Source organism: Sorex araneus, chromosome 2 (assembly GCF_027595985.1).
Source record: "Sorex araneus isolate mSorAra2 chromosome 2, mSorAra2.pri, whole genome shotgun sequence".
NCBI classification, from domain to species: Eukaryota; Metazoa; Chordata; class Mammalia; order Eulipotyphla; family Soricidae; genus Sorex; species Sorex araneus.
Window position 1 is genome coordinate 332,541,504 of NC_073303.1, and position 17,668 is coordinate 332,559,171.

The following is a 17,668-nucleotide window of genomic DNA, read 5'->3' on the forward strand; positions in this document are numbered from 1 at the left end:
AGAATGTTTCAGCAAACAAATCCATTACAAAGACATAAAGGGAAAAATTAATCAGGCCCTGGTACTTTAAGCCCCTCACATTTGATCTAAAATCATAGGTAGATATTATAATGAAATTAAAATTTCTTTTTATGAAGTCAATTTCAAAGATCCTGGTTTTTTTTTAAAGCATATAATGTATCAAAAATAAACACAGTAAAATATCACATACTTATATATCATTCCATTTATTAGAGCCTAGGTTTTAAATTAAAACAACAGTGGGAATCTCAATTGTTTATATAAACCTGTCATGCTACAAACTACAATAATTTTCAAATCCCCACTGGATAGATGTTCTAATTCCTAATTTGGTCATAGATTAAAATAAGGCTATTTTAATCCACATGGGTCAACACTGGCATGAGATTACATAGAAAAACTTAACATTTCAGAGTTGTACAAAATGCAGAACACCTATTAAACTTAAGTTCTAACTCCTAATAAAAGTTGCATAAAATATATTTATCTCTTTTCAAATGCACATTTAAGCTTTTGTTTGCACACTTTATAACCAATAAATGCAAGCAATAAACAGCAAGCTTTGACACAAGGCTAACATTAATTCAGCATAACAATAATACTTCAACATAAGTTAATTTTTGATTACTCTTCTACTCCTACCCTTTCTAGGGTTAGAAAGATATAGAGATATACATATGCAAAATAATTAATTTACTGACCAAGTATTTATATTTACAATACTGGATCTATCACTGTAAATAGATATATTTGTAAAGGTAACTTTAAAACATAACTCATGCTTTTTAGTTCAAGCTCCAGTATTGTAGAAATACACACACACACACACACACACACACACACACACACACACACAGAGTAAGGTAGATAAGTAAGCCAGTGCATATTGAGAACACTTAAGCAATGATTACTACTACGAGGAGACTTTCTGGAAACAATGAGACCTAAAACAAGCCTAAAAAAATAGTAATGATAAGTTGGTGAGAAGAGAAACGATGAGAAGATAGTATACCCACCTGCCAATATAAGCAAAAGCACAGAACAACTATAGGCCAGCAGCAATAAAACCACTATTTAATCAGTTATTTACTCAACAAGAATCTTTTTCATATCAAAGCATAAAGTTCCATATGCAAAATAAATGTTTTAAAATGCTCTGTTTTGCTAACCACTTTCCATGACGCAGTCTGAGAGTACTATGGGACCCACTGGGAACCAACAACTTGGAAACTACTATTATGGATAGGAAACCATGAAAAGCAGTAAGGGAGATCAACAATACAGGCAAATTTTACATTTCAGTTAAACCACTTTAGGAAATATGTATTCAAAAGATGAAATTAATAAAGGAAAGACTAGAGGTGAAGATAATTTTGAAAACAATGTAGTATTCTAGAAAAGAGCTAAAGTCCTGAAGCAGGATAATGCATCATGTAATAGCCTACGGGATTGAGAAAGAATTCCTAGCTCTGGTTACAGGAGATTTTGAGCCATAAATAGGCTACAAAGTCTGTGTCGTAGCTCAGAATATATATCTGCTGTAAATGTGTAGTAATGGAGATCTTGCTACCTATTTAATTTCATCTAGCATAAGAACCATAGAAGCAATCTGAGATTACTTGTGATTCAAACATTAAGAAGTTGAAAAGAAGACACTAAAGAACATTATTAAGTCTGGTAGAAAAATCCAATTTCAATAATCAGTATTCGTGTGAATTAAGAGTTGAGAGTACAGTGAATAGTTGAGAGTATCATTTTCACTTTCATAGTTCAGAAAAATCATCATGGCTTTTGTCTTAGGCAGCTGCCATGCAAAATGCCATATAGACTGTTGACTTAAGCAGTATAAATTCATTTTTATCAGAGTGCTATATGCTGGAAATTCAAGATAAAGGGACAAGTGTGTTTAGTTTCTACTGAGTTCTTCTATCCTGATTTGCTGTAAGACACCATCCATCTCTGTGTGTGCCCAAGTGACCAGGAAAACATGTGCATTAATTCTCAACACATAAATAAACCTTTCTTACCTGAGTCTTTACACCTGCATTTTTACTGACCCTAATTCCAAATAGACATGTTAGGGATTAGAGTTTCAATACAGGAATTTGGGAATGAATGTTAACAACACAATTATACCATAGTAGTATTTAACCACAGTAAGATGTTAACAATGCTAAATCATCAATCTGCTATATGCAAAGATAAATCAGAATGTTTTGCTAACGTTTTTTTTTTCTTTTCTTTATTTTTTTTTTTTTGAGAGGGTGGGAAATGGGGGAAGTATTTTGGGTCCTACCCAGTTGTGCTAAGGGACCACTCCAGATATGTTTACGGGAACTACTATGAGGCTGGGGGTTGAACTGTGGTCTGCAATGTGCCCTAGTCCTATACTTCACTCTGACCCTCGCTTTAGTTTTAACCAAAACGGGTAACACCATGAGCAAGAATGTTTCCCACTGACATTGTAGTTCAGTAACATAGCAGTCAAGTATCTTCCACCAAGTACCTGTCAATGTCTAACACTGTTAACTATAGGTTTTAAATGCCTTTTTTATGCATCATATATAATTTTAAACTACCATCATTTCTAACATATCTTTAGCAGACTCCTCTTTAAGCTGTACTTAGTGTTTTCTCAACTTCTTCAAAAACTATTCTTTTCTGGTAGCTGTAGAGATAACTCAGGACCGGAACAATCAGTCCTGGAGCCCCAGGCTTGATCCCCAGCACTGTATGATCCCCAACCACCACTGAGAGGGACCCCAAGCACTGAGATAGGAACAGCCCCTGAACACTTCCCTAAGTATGGCTTAATGGTACCCACCACCCTAAATCTTTTGTATTTTGTTCTATGCAAACTATAGAGGGTATTACTTTTACCACTTCAAACTTGGCACTGATTCTTCTAATAAGAGTTTTAAAAAATGTCTTAAAAGTTGGCTTTCATTTTAATTGCTGATGTTTACCCAATGGATCTCAATTCCTTCCATGAGCAACTGTCTTGCCAAAAATAGTCTAACAAAACAAAATCTACAAACTCTCCATCATAGAACCATGGACTAGTTTCTTTATGACAGACAAGAGCCCTTTCTCAAAATCTCAACCACCTACATTTTAGAAATATGCTATGGTTAAGCTGGTTTCTCCAACCACTGTTGAGAGCAGTACAGATATTTATAACTTAAAGAAAGAAAAAAGTCCGGCAACTGATCAAGCTGCTTAATGGCTATGATACCAGAGACTCCAAAACAAATCTTGGAACTCAGTGGCTTTTGGTACAAATGCATCCAGATTTTGCATTAGGTTGCTGGCGCCAAGCCACCCCAGGTAGGAACAGGTTTTGTGCTTTGGCCTGTTCCCTCTGGTGGCTCAGTCGCCGCCATCTTCCAAAGGCCTAAGGACAGCCAGGTAGTGGCCTGCAGTGACGAGACAGGCGGGACCTCAAGGGATAGGGGTGGAGCCGGCCTTTTCCTCCCCAGCCCCTCCCCAAAGAGATCCCTAGCCCACGAACAAGCCCTCTGGCGACTGAGCAAGCTGCTTAAAGGCCAAGATCCAAGAGACTACGAAACAATCTCAGAACCCAGTGGCTTTTGACAGAAATCCCTCCAGATTTAATTATTAAAACTTCAGAATTCCAAAATCGCACAGCAATCATATGCTGTTCATAATTAGCAACAGAAAACAAATTGTCTAATGTTGCCTTTTCTGCAGATCTAAGTGTTGGAGTAAAATTCCCCCCTCCCCCCCCACAAAAAAGTCAGAGTATAGTGGGCATGGTCTTACATGCAGCTGACTGTGTTCAATCCCAGGTACACCAGATAGTCTCCTGAATGCAAAGCTAGCACTATGCCTTAAACTCTGCTCTGTGTGGTTCCCACCCCCACCCCTACTCCCCTGCAAAAACCCCAAACCAAAAATCAATCAATAGTGCTGAAACTAGTAGCCAAACTGCTCAGTTAAGGAAGTTCTTCTGCATGATTTGACAGTAACTGAAGTATGGATGTGGATGCCAATGAGATGAGATCGTATGGGTTTTTTTTTTTTTTTGCGTCACACCCGGCGATGCACAGGGGTTGCTCCTGGCTCTGCACTCAGGAATTACCCCTGGCGGTGCTCAGGGGACCATATGGGATGCTGGGAATCGAACCCAGGTCGGCCGTGTGCAAGGCAAACGCCCTACCCGCTGTGCTATTGCTCCAGCCCCAAGATCGTATGGTTTTATTGGTCATGTTTGAAGACCAATCTTGAACACATTCTTATGTTTATTACTTGAGCCATGTATAATCATGCTGACATTTGAATGAACATGTGTCAAAAATCAATAAAAAAGAATCCACTTGTAAAACTCCAAATTTTTATCTGTAGTTCAGACTATTTCCTTAAGTCATATCCATCTATATACACACAACACACACATAAATAAATTCAGTTATTTATTAAAAATTATCTACAAGGTTAAAAATTGACAAACCTCTCTCATGTGTTCAAAACTGAAGGAAAGGCTGGAGAGATTAAATAGGCTATCATTGAATGGCATGCTTTGCTTTAATTTTTTTTTAACTTACTGGGCCACATCAAGCAGTGTTCAAGAGTTATTCCCAGGGGTCTGAGAAAAGTACAATGGGTATGACAAGGTTGGGGCAGAGGGGTTTCATGTGGTCAAAACCAAAAGAAACACACACACACACACACACACACACACACACACACACACAATTCCTCTGAGCTGGAAAGGTAGGATAGCAGGTAGGGTGCTTGCATGGATATAGCAGATACAAGTTCCATCCCTCACATGAGTATGAGCCCCACCAGGAGTGATTCCTGAGTTCAGAGCCAGAAATAACCCTTTAGCATTACCGGGTGTGGCCTCAAAACAAAACAAAACAAACCCCACAAAACCACCAAAAAAATCAAAACCACAAAAAAAGTTATTCCCAGATCCTAAAGTATGTGATCATTTAATCTTCAATACAGGAGCAAAAAATATGAAGCAGAATAAGGAAAACTTCAACAAGTGGTGCTGAGGGGCTGGAGTGACAGCATAGCGGGTAGGGTGTTTGCATTGCACTCGACCGACCCGGGTTCAAATCCCAGCATCCCATATGGTCCCCCGAGCACCGCCAGGAGTAATTCCTGAGTGCAGAGCCAGGAGTAACCCCTGTGCATCACAGGGTGTGACCCAAAAATAAAAAAACAAGTGGTGCTGAGAAAACTGGGCAGCTACACATAAACAAATTCAGATCTCTCTCTAATTCCGTGCACAAAAGTCAAATCAAAATGAATGGGTTAAAGACCCTGAAATAAGAACTGAACCATAGAGTACATAGAGGAAAACGTAGGTAGAACTCTCCATGGTATTAAGGGCAGCAGGTAGGGTATTTGCTTTGCATGTGGCCAACCCAAATTCAATCCCCGTCATCCCAGATAGTCCTCCAAGCACTCCCAAGAATTCCTGAAAGCAGAACCAGGAGTAAACCTGACCACTGCCAAAAAAGAAAGAAAAAAAGAAATAGAGGAATTCTTCATGACATTGAAACTAAGGCACCTTCAAGGATGTAAAACTCCACTGACCAAGCAAGTAGAAGCAAAGATAAACAAATGTGACTACATTTAGAAGCTTCTATACCTCAAAAGAAACGATGATCAGGAAACAAAGACGGCCCACTTATCTGATAAGGGTAAATATCAAAGACATAGAAGGCACTGGTGTAACTTTACAAGAAAAAAAAAACAGTCAACCCTTTCAAAACATAGGAGAAGAGATGAACAGAAACTTCCTTAAAGAAAAAATTACAATGGCCACAAAGCACGGAAAAAATGCTCTGCATCACTAATCATCAGGAAGATGCAAATCAAAACTGTTGTTTTGAATGAGAAATTATCTCACATCACAAAGACCAGCATGCATCAAAAAGAAAAAGAACAACCAATGCTGGTGTGGATGCAGGAGAAAGGGACTCTCATTTACTGTTAGTAGGAATGTCGGCTGGTTCAGCCCCTCTGAAAAACAAAAAATGAGGAATTGAGCTTAGCTAGAAATAAAATATAGAAAAGATATTGGCACCCCAATGTTCCTTAAAGCACTATTTACAACAACTCATGTGTTCAAGAATAGATGACTGAATAAAGAAGGAATGGTACATATGTATATAATGCAATATTACTTGACTATAAGAAAAATAGTCATGCAGTTTGCTGCTACATGGAAAAATCAGGAAAGTATCATGCTGAATGAAGTTAGAGTAACAGAGAGAACACTTCACTTCAATGATCTCAGAAATATAATGGTGCAGTAACAAAGACCCAAAGACAATGAAAACAAAGACCATGAGAACTGGTACTCATAGAAAATCTAGACTGGGGAATAGGATGAGGGTGAAGAGGTAAGGGCAACGCCTATAATGGAAGGAAGCATCCAACTAGGAGGTGGAGGTGGTGCTAAAAGGTGGTAAAATGTTATGTCTGAAACCTTATCAGCAATGGTACTTCTACAAACCAGTGCAAAACATATACAACACACACACACATACATATATATATATGTATGTGTGTGTATATATGTATGTTATCTCACACTGTTGGTAAAATCAGACTGGTGGGTGGGAGGTAAATAGGGGTGGGGGACATTAATGAAGGGGCGGGGATACTGGTGAAAGAATCAGTGTTGAAACACTGCATGCCTGAAACCTATTGCTCTGTGTTTTGGGGTAATTCTTCACAGCGCTCAGGAGACCATGCAGGACAGGGATCAAACCCGGCTGTCCCTCAGGCAAAACATTCACTCACCCTTTCAGTTATCTACCTAGTACCTCTGGAGATATGTTTTGCATGCTGGAGGCCGGGAAGGCCAGGGTTCAATCCCCAGCACATAATTTTCTGAGCACCTGAGCTGGGAGTAGCCCTGGTGTTCCATCTATGTAGGGCACCAAAAAAAAAAATGAAACAAAACAAAAGAGATGTTGTCAGGCAAAACTTCTATGATCAACTCAAGGGTGTTGTGACTTTTTTTTTTTTTAATCCCACTACACTATACATCCTATCTTTTAGGAAAACATGCTGGCTGTATCTCTGAAATATATCTACAATCTGGACAATGCCACCAACATCTCTTCCTTGAATTATTGCAATAGCTTCTGAACCAATTTGCCTGTTTCTATGCTTGCTTCTTCATATTCTATTCTTAACACGAGATGGCATTCTTAAAAACACAAGTCAGATCATGTCACTCCTCTTCTAAAAACTCTTTAATGTCTTGCCATCTCACCCAGAGCAAAAGTCAAAGATTTTACAATGGCCTACAAGACTCTACATGACCTAGCCTATTTCTTTACTTCTGACATCATCCTACTATTCCCTCCCTTGCTTAATTCGCTCGCCACAATGGCTTTCTTGCTGTTCTTTACACATGCAAGGTATCCTACTCTCAAATTATTTGCATTGGCTATTCCTCTATATGCCATTCTGTTCCCTCAGATATTCATCTGACTAACTCTCCAAAATACATCCAGTCTTTTTTTTTCCCAAAGGCCACCTTTTAATGAACTTGCCATTGTCACTCTTTCTAAAACTGAAAAATTCTCAGATCTTCCAAACATTTTCAAAGCATTTCTTGTCACCCATGGTATCAACCTCTTTGTTAGAGATAGTCTTTCATATATTTAAAATGAACGTTATAATTATAATACATTAAGTATAATTTATATAATTATATTTGTAACATATTGCTATTTGTGCATTATATATTTCTTACAAATATACTTATAAATACTATTCTAATTATAAAAATTATAATTATAAGATTATAAATATAGTGAGCCTTCATTAAGTCTAAGACCAATATATGTAATCTCATGACTATCCAGACTCTTATTTTTCTTAACCAATTTTTGGTTATCAATTATGTTAATTAAGAAGATACTGTTAGCTGTTTTGCAGTGTGAGAAACACAGTACATACAGTAAGCAAATGGATGGGAAATTGAGTGATAGACACCTTAAGTCTTCACAAGCCAGTACCTAGACAACTAGTCTTTAAATAAATACAAATTAATAAGAAGGGCAATGTAGAATGGGTCACTACAAGGTTGCTAAAAGTTTAAAAACAGTTGAAGGACTGAAGACAGTATATGAGGGTGGGGCACATGTACTCAACCCTGGTTCAATCCACAGCAACACATATGGTCCCTTGAACACCACCAGAGTGATCCCTGAGTACAGTCAGGGAAGAGACCTGAGCACCACGGGGTATGGCCTAAAACCTCCCCTAAACAGTAATAAAAAATTAAAATATTTAAAGTATATACAATCTTCAATCTGACATCCTAAGAAACAATTTTTCTTAAAATATTTTTAAATTATTTTATAATTGGTAAATTCTAAAGCGATTTATATTAAAGAGTTGATATTATTTATGTTAATATTTATGTTTGCATGTTTATAATTTGTATGTTACTAACAACTCTAATAATAAAATATTTTAAATATAAGAATTCAATAACTATATAGTTACAAAGAAATGTTAACACTGCATTAATTCAGTAATTATACTACTGAAGAATAATTATATAATTTCAACATAAAATGATTTATTAAGAGACACTGACCAGAGAGATAGTATAAGAATAAGGTGCTTGCCTTGCATGGGACTGACCCTTGCACAGAATATGATTTTTCTGAGCATTGTCAGGAGTGATGCCTGAGAATAGAGACAGGAGTGAGCCATGAGCAAACCAGTTTATGACCCAAATCCCCTGCCTCTCAAAAGATATAATAAACTACATGTGATATACGAACTCAATTAACTTTACTATTTATTTCAACTTTGCTGACTGTATTACTTCCTAACAATACATTCATTTACCTAACCAAAAATTCTAAATTATATAAACAATATTTTATCTCTTTAGATTATAAGACACCTCTCAACTGTTAGAATTTTTTAAAAATGTATTAGCAATGGGGCCATTGGGGGCAGGGCACTTGCCTTGCACACAGCCAACCTGGGTTCAGTCCCTGGCACCCACTGAGCACTGTCAGGAATAATCCCTTAGCACAGATCCAGAAGTTACGTTCTGAGCACACCTGAGCATGGCCCAAAACAACAAACCAAAAAAGTTATTAGCATAAATAAAATGTAGCAATAAAACGTATTCACTGTACATTGATGTGAATGCTACTGCTTTTGCCCAAATAAACCCAGTATCCTGGCATACTTGTTTTTTTGGGGGGAGGGGGTTTTTGGGTCACACCCGGCAATGAACCAGGGTTACTCCTGGCTCTACACTCAGGAATTACTCCTGGAAATGCTCAGGGGACCATATGGAATGCTGGGAATTGAACCCACGTTGGCTGTGTGCAAAGCAAATGCCCTACCCTCTGTACTATTGCTCCAGCCCCTGACCTGGCATATATTTAAAATAGTGAAAGCAGGGTCTGGAGAGATAGCACAGGGGTTATGATTAAAGCGCTTGCTTTGCACATGGCTGACCCAGTTCCACCTCTGGAATCACATACACGCCTGAGCACCACCAGGAGTGATCCCTAAGCAGAGCTAGGAGTGAGACCTGCCAGATGTGACACAAAAACCTACATAAGCAGCCAAAGCATCCAAATAATCTCTAATTTATCTAAAACTAACCTGAAAAAATTATACTATATTAAATTTCATAAAAGTTGATTGCTTTAATATGAAAATTATTTTATGCTCAAACCTTCAAATACAATTCAAGCTTTAGAAGGATGTGTTATGCTTTGCCAGTGAAACAGCGAGTAACCCAGCCTGAAAAGCAGACTGAGGAAAATGAATTCCATAACATAGCATAAAACAACTTTTAGATATTGTTGATGTCTGAATCTATAGCGTTATTTCTAGATACTCTCCCCAATAGTACTCTCAGCACTGTCCAGTTATTTGTAACTGCATTACCACTCTATCCCTTTGCAGTTGTTGACTACTAACCCTAAAATGTCCTTATTCTATTACCCATTTTGATTAGATTACTATCAGATATGCTCTAATCTTGTATCTCCTTCTACAACCATTTCTGATTTCCTCAAACAGTGACTCTTTTTTGAGATGCCACTGTTTCCCTAATATGTCACTAATTCTGGACAGAGTTATAACCCATTTTGTACTAGCAAGAATTTGTACTTGGCCTCTCATCAAATGAGAAGTGCTTGCAATTGCCTATTTTTTAGTTCTTTTGATATACTGATAAGCAGAAAGATAAGTCAATGCAAAAGAAAAAATTAAAATTTTCCTGCAATTAGTTAAGATATGAGATTAAGAAAACATTTGCACCTAAAAAGTTTGCAATTGGGCCAGAGAGAGTACAGGTGGTAAGTCTCTAAATGCAGTTGTGTCTGTAGCAACTCTGGACCAAATTCCTGGCACCAAATATGATCCCTTAAGTACCAACAGAAGTGACTTCTGAGCACTATCAGGAATAGCCCAAGCATTGCCATATGTGACCACAAATTCTACTGCCCAGTTTAAAAAAAAAAAAGTCTGCAACTGAGAATCTGGTAGAATCTTCCAAAATAAAATGAAAAGATAATATATAAATATTTTGAGGAAGCCTTCCCAGTGGTGCCTGAAAGTCATTCCTGGTAGTGCTTAGGGACAAGAGATCAAACCCCAGGCATTAGACAAGCAAAACAAGAGCTTAATCTATGGAACTATCTCCACCCCAAACTTAATATTTTAATAAAAACAATTTGATAAAATACGAGGCAAGTTTTCCAAGTGTAGAAATGATAAAAAATAAAAATTTCAAGAAGTTAAAACAATGTAAAAACATGTATATCTGTTTAAAAAACAACAACAACAAAAAAACAGGGGCTGGAGTGATAGTGCATCGGGTAGGGCTTTGCCCTTCATTCAGCCAACCCAGGTTTGAGTCCCAGCATCTCATATGGTCCCCTAATTTCTGAGTGCAGAGCCAAGAGTAACCCCTGAGCATCGCTGGGTGTGACCCAAGGAAAAAAAAAACACCAAAATTAAAAGACACTACTACAATACATCCAACATAAATATGTCAGCATATATGGTTTAGGAACAGAAGTAAATAAATACAGCAGAGATAATTTCTTTTCTTCTCTTTTTTTTGAAGTAAAACAGATTTGGAGGTTTTGAAGGGAAGGAGGAAGAGAAAGTGGGAGAGTGGCGAGTAATGTGTTCAAGAGAGAACATGGAGAGCGGAGGGAGGAGAGCCCCTACACACATCACAGCATTAGATATGAAAGCATTAAAGTACACATCTCAAGAAGGGAGATGAGGGTACCATATGTGTTCGGCCACGTGAGCGCAAGCAGCCCATGGGGTCATGCAGCATATGCGCCAAGATAATATCTTAACACAGATCTTCGGTATTTTTTTTGTTTGTTGTTGGGGGGGGTGAGGGAGGGTTGGAGGGGGTGTACTGGGCACACCCAGCAGTGCTCAGTAGCTAATATTATATCTGTGCTTGAGGATTACTTTTTGGTTAATGCTCAGGTGACCATGTGGTGCTGTGAATGCAAGCCAGGACTCCAGGACGTCTGAATGTAAAGTATATGCTCCAGCCCACTGATCTATCTCCCTCACCCTGAATCTATCTTATCTAGGTGTGTATACTAAAACTAATTCCTCTGTATAAAACACACACACTTATAAAAGAAAAATAGAGGAATATGCATTCAGTCAGCATGTACACATATAATTCATTCAACATATTCATTTTAACCACTTTTTTTTTTTTTTTTTTTTGCTTTTTGGGTCACACCCGGCAATGCACAGGGGTCATTCCTGGCTCATGCACTCAGGAATTACCCCTGGCGGTGCTCAGGGGACCATATGGGATGCTGGGGATCGAACCCGGGTCGGCCGCATGCAAGGCAAACGGCCTACCCGCTGTGCTATCACTCCAGCCCCTTAACCACTTACTTTTTTTCCCCTTTCTCTGCAAAATATAAAATCTCTTGATTAGAGGAAAAAAATTCTTCTGATAGGCCTTCAAACTAATATAGTTCCTTTCACATTTTCAACTCATCTTATATAGGAATTATTAACAAAATAACCAGATTCAAGAGAAGAAGAAAAGGGCTTAAGTTAAAATCAATATTCAGTTAATTTACTTAATTACTTATCACAAAAATTACTTACATCGGCTTAGAAAGTTGTCAATATTTTTGTTTTTTCTTAAAGCAGGGAAATCCAAATCATATACCAAAGCATCCAATCCATCCTAAAAAAGACAAAAAAAATTTTTTAAATCATGATGAAGTTTCTATTTTTATGATAAAAAAATAAAACATACCTGTAACATTAATTTGCTTCTTTAATACAGTCTGTATTTATTTAACATCTTCAAAAAGGTTACATGAATACGAGGAAAAACTTTTTATTTCATATAAAATTTTCATTGTCTTCCAAGCAGAGGAGCAAACAAGTGACTTTGACATGCCCCCTTTCACTTCCCCTTACTACTACGTTTATCTTCATTTCAACAGACACCATCAAAGACCGAATGGCCTATATACATGACTGCAAATACATAAAAACAGTATCACTGTATCACTGTTATCACTGTCATCCCATTGTTCATGGATTTGCTCAAGTGGGTACCAGTAATGTCTCCATTGTGAGACTTGTTACTGTTTTTGGCATATTGACTATGCCACAGGTAGCTTGCCGGGCTCTCGGAGAGGGTGGAGGAATCAAACCCAGGTCAGCTGTGTGCAAGGCAAACGCCCTACCCCCGTACTATCGCTCCTAAGATGTGAAAATTGGGATAAAATTAATTCTGCATTCATATATTTTCAAATAATACTGAGTTTCTATGAGTTCTTTGAGGCAATTTCTATAGCAACCACAGGCGAACATAAAATTCAGCTCTTTAACTCTTGAACACTAAAATATAATCTAGCATGGTGAAAGTGAGCATACTTGTCTTGGGCCTGATCTTAGGAAGAAGGCTTTCAGTTTTTCACCACTGAGTCTTATGTGGATTTGTGGTAAATGTTAACTACACTGAGGAAAATTCCTTCAATTTCCATTTTATTAAGGGATTTTTTTGTTTTTAAATCACGAATTGGTGTTACATCTTGTCAAATGCTTTCTCTGCATCTACTCTATTTTCCCTTGTATTAATATGGTGTATTACATGGTGATTGACCTGCATATGTTAAACCATCCCTGCATCCCCCAAATGAATCCCACTTGATCACGGTATATGATTTTTATGATGCATTGTTGCATTAAATTTGCTAGTGTTTTGCTGAGAGGATCAGTGCTTCTGCTCATCAGTGATACTAGTACATAATTTTCCTTTTTTGTGCTATCTGCTTTTGGTATCAGAGTGATATCTGATAGAGTTTGATTCTTTGATTTCCTAGAAAAGCATGAAAATAATTGGTAATAGATCCTCTTTAAAGGTTTGGTAGTGAGCATACCTGGGCTTTTGTTTTGGGGAGACTTTTGATTACCATTTTTATTTTCTCTAGAGTAACTGATCTGTTTAGGTGCTCTGTACCGTCAACCTTGGGAAGTTATAGAAATCCAAGAATTTATCTTTCTCTTCTTGGTTCTCTCATTTTGTGGCATGAAGATTTTCATAGCAATCCCTGATGATCCTTTGAGTTTCTGTGGTATCTGTTGTGACATCGCCCTTGTCATTTCTAATTTAGTTTATTAGGGTCCTCTTTCTATAAGAGTTTTGCTAGTGGTTTACCAATTTTATTTTTTTCAGAGAATCGGTTCTTGGTTTCATTAATCTCTGCCCTAAGCTTTATTATTTCCTTCCTCCTGCCTACTTTAGATTCCTTTTGTTGGTCCTTTTCTACTATCTTCAGCTGTGTGGTCAGATTATTTATATGGGCTCTTTTTTCCTAATGTATGTTTGCATTGCTATGAACTTTCCTTATTCCGCTTTTGCTTTGTCCAATATGTTCTGGTAGCTCATATCTTCATTCTCATTTGTTTTTTAGGAATCTTTTAATTTCCTCTCTGAGTTCTTCTATTACCAGCTGGTTGTTCAGAATTGAACTTTGAAGCATAAAAATTAGGCAAGGAGGGGCCGGATCGATAGCACAGCAGGTAGGGAGTTTGCCTTGCACGCGGCCGACCGGGTTCAATCCCCGGCATCCCATATGGTCCACCAAGCACCGCCAGGAGTAATTCCTGAGTGCAAAGCCAGGAGTAACCCCTGAGCATCACTGGGTGTGACCCAAAAAGCAAAAAACAAAAACAAAAACAAAAACACCAAAAAAACCCACCCAATTAGGCAAGGAAAAGATATTTGTTTCCAGATAGGAAAAGAAGTCAAGCTCTATTTGCAGATGACATGATACTACACTTAGAAAGTCTTAAGACTACAAAAAAGTCCCAGAAATAATAAATGTGTATAGTAAAGTGGCAGGCTACAAAATCTATATGCAAAAGCCCAGGGCTTTACTATATGCACATAATAAAATATAAAATAAAAATTTAAAAGATCCTCTTCACAATTGTAGCTAATAAAATCAAGTACTTAGGAATCAGTTTAACAAAAGACGTGAAAGATCGATACAAAGAAAACTACAAAAAACTACTAAAAGAAATAAAAGAGGAAATCGAAACATATTTCCTGTTCATGATCAGTATGATTAACATTGTCAAGATGACAATGCTCCCCAAAGCATTACAGATTCAATGCAATCCCTATAAAAATACCCCTGGCTTTTTTTCTAAAGAGATAGATAAAAGTCCTGAAATTCATATGGAATTACAAATATTCACCCCCACTCCATCCCCCACCCTGCAAAGCCAAGCAATCCAATTCTAGAGAAAATGAAGATGAGAGGCATTGCTCTCCCCAACCTCAAACGTACTACCAAGAGGTATACTAATTAAAACAGCATGGTTCTCAAATAAGGACTCTCAGACTGGAATAGTATTGAAAATCCAAAGACAGACCCTGAGATATATAGATAACTAATGTTTGACAAAGAAGCAAGAAGTATGAAGGAGGAAATACTCTTTAATAAATGGTGTTGGAAAAGCTGGTGATTCACAAGCAAGGGGAAAAAAAATAACTCAAGAGACTCCTTTCTAACACCAGGCAGAAAAGTCAAATCAAAATGGATTAGAGACCTCAGTATCAGACCTGAAGCTAAAGACATCTTTAAGCAGTCAAAGCCAAGCAAACAGAAACAAAGATAAACAAATGGAACTACATTAAATTAAGAAGCTTCTGTACCTCTTAATTAGTTTAGGAAACAATGAACAAATATCAAACACCCCAGACTGGGAGAAATTATTTGCCCATCACTCACATGACAAAGGGTTAATACCCAAGATAGATAAAGCACTGACAGATCTATACCCCAAAATGGGGCTGGAGAGAGTGCAGTGGGTTAATGGTCCTTGCCTTTGCATAGAGCCAACCTGGGTTTGATCTCTAGCATCCTATATGGTCCCCCAAGCACCTCCAGAAGTAATTCTTTAAGGGTTTTTTGTTGTTGTTGTTCCGTTTTTAGGCCACACCCAGAGATGTTTCTGGCTCGTACTCAGGAATTACTTTTGGCAATTGTAGGATTACATAGCTTCAGGTAGTTTAGGTTTACTGGGTTACTCCCGTTACAGTGCTCCTATTCCTCTTTATTTGTAGCTTCTTTCTTAATGTTCTGTTGACTTGTAAATAATGTTTTTCTCTTCTCCTTGAGTCCTTTGCATAGTTTATTCAGAACAAGTCCTTTTTGTATGGACAAAGAAAGACATTTAATTGGCTTTGAATATTATTAATTCCCGGGCATCTGCTTTCTTGACTGTAGCCTTGGTTGCCCTCAGTTCCTAGCCCTCTAAAAGCCAGGGTCCCAACGGGGGACGAGACGGACCCAGGGCAAGCAGTAAGTTATGTGCTACCCTGGCATCGAGATGGGCCTGGCCAAAGTGCCTCATTCTTAACTGTAAGTTAAGAGTCTGATCATGGACAAGTGCTGTCATGATCTTAAAGTAATGACGAGACTAGGACCCTGCTAGGGATAGGAAAGACTAATCTGGCCTGAGCACTGTAGTCTGAGATTGAGATGACCCCAGGAGAGCAATTCTAAAAGTTTAATACATCTCTTGCTATGCCCATACAAAATGATTAATATTAAGAATGCTTATATGTTTGTTGGACAAGGAGAGGAGAAACACAACCATGGGATTTCATCATTGATGGGTCCTGCTGAAAGAGAGAATAGGTGTTCTGCTATTGTTATTGAACCTTTTAAGCTTGAATTGTTACATTGTAGATTCCAGGCTCTGCCCGGTATGTAATTGACAATGTAGATTTCATGTGGCAGCCCAGCCCAGTCTTTGGTATGTAAATCCCAGTGCTTTTCAGCCCAAGGAAGGCTTCAGTTTTGGTTTTATATCTTCTTTCCGGAGGCCTAGATTACTGGCCTGCAGATACAAGAGAATAATGTTGCCTCAATGTTCTTCCTGTAAGATATTTTGGTGCCTTTGGTGACTGTCAATGTATTGCGCCCTGAGCAAAAAGGGGTTCCGAGAGACATGGGGAAGGAGAGACTAGAGGAGGGACAGAGTAGATCCAGAGAGGCTGGAGCTGGGAGTGCGGGAGATGGAAGTTTAAAGATTGAATAAACAGTAACAAATCAGCAACCAGCTGGGTCCTTGTTCTTCCTTCGCCTTTCCTTGACCACCGGCCATCCAGTCCAGATCCAGTCCTCCGCGAGCATTTAGTTTTTTACAGGCAATGCTTCAGGAACCATATGGGATACTGGGGATCAAACCTTGGTTGGCTGCATGCAAGGCAGATGCCCTGCCTGTTGTACTAACAATCAGGCCCCCAGAAGTAATTCCTGAATGGAGAGCAAGGAGTAACCCCCAAGCATCACTGGATGTGGGGGGGGGGGGGGGAAAGAGGAGGGAAGGGGAAAGGAGAGATAAACAAAGACTTCCTCAAAGAAGAAATATAAATGGCCAAAAGGCACATAAAAAATTGCTCTGCATCACTAATTATCAGAGAAATGTAAATAAAAACAACTATGAAATATCTCACACCAAAGAAACTAGCACATATCAAAAAGAACAAGAATAATCAGTGTTGGCATGGATGTGAGTGGAAAAAAGGGGGCACTCATTCACTGTTGGTGGGAATGTCCACTGGTCCAGCTTTTCTGGAAAACAATGTGGACATTTCTAGAAAGTAAACTAGGCACTGAGTTCCCATTTGACCCAGCAATTTTACTTCTTGGGCCAAGGACCCAAAGATCCAAAAGCACAACGGACATTTACACCCCTATGTTCACGCAGCATTATTCACAATAGCAAAAATTTGGAAACAACCCAGTGTCTAAGAGAACATAACTGGATAAAGAAACTGTGATACATATACCCAATGCAATACTACTCCATCATATGAAAAGATAAAATTATGTAATTTGCTGTTATGTGGATGGCCCTCAAGAATATCATACTGAGTTAGGTTAGTCAGGGGAAGACAGACCTACACATAAAAAACTAACTCATATGCAGGATATAAAAAATACAATGGTGGAATAACAAATACCAAAGGCAATGGAAACAAAGAATGGGAGAACTGGCTTTCAGCAGGGAAGCATGCCACTTGGGAGCAAAGATAGAAAAGGGACTATAAAGCGGTGGAGGGAAGTGTTCAACTTAA

At 38.2% G+C, this 17,668-nt stretch overlaps 1 protein-coding gene across 3 annotated transcripts in view; it reads right to left on the reverse strand.

The window, feature by feature from the left end:
• ROCK1 (Rho associated coiled-coil containing protein kinase 1) overlaps positions 1-17,668 on the reverse strand; it is a 127,536-nt gene that overhangs the window by 86,506 nt on the left and 23,362 nt on the right. For all 3 annotated transcript variants that reach the window (XR_008628511.1, XM_055126285.1, XM_004606010.2), the window contains exon 2: positions 12,163-12,244. Coding sequence is in view for 2 of the 3 variants with exons in the window: in XM_055126285.1 (XP_054982260.1) it covers positions 12,163-12,244 (82 nt within the window). In the remaining variant the exon portion in view is untranslated. The remainder of the gene's footprint in view (positions 1-12,162; positions 12,245-17,668) is intronic.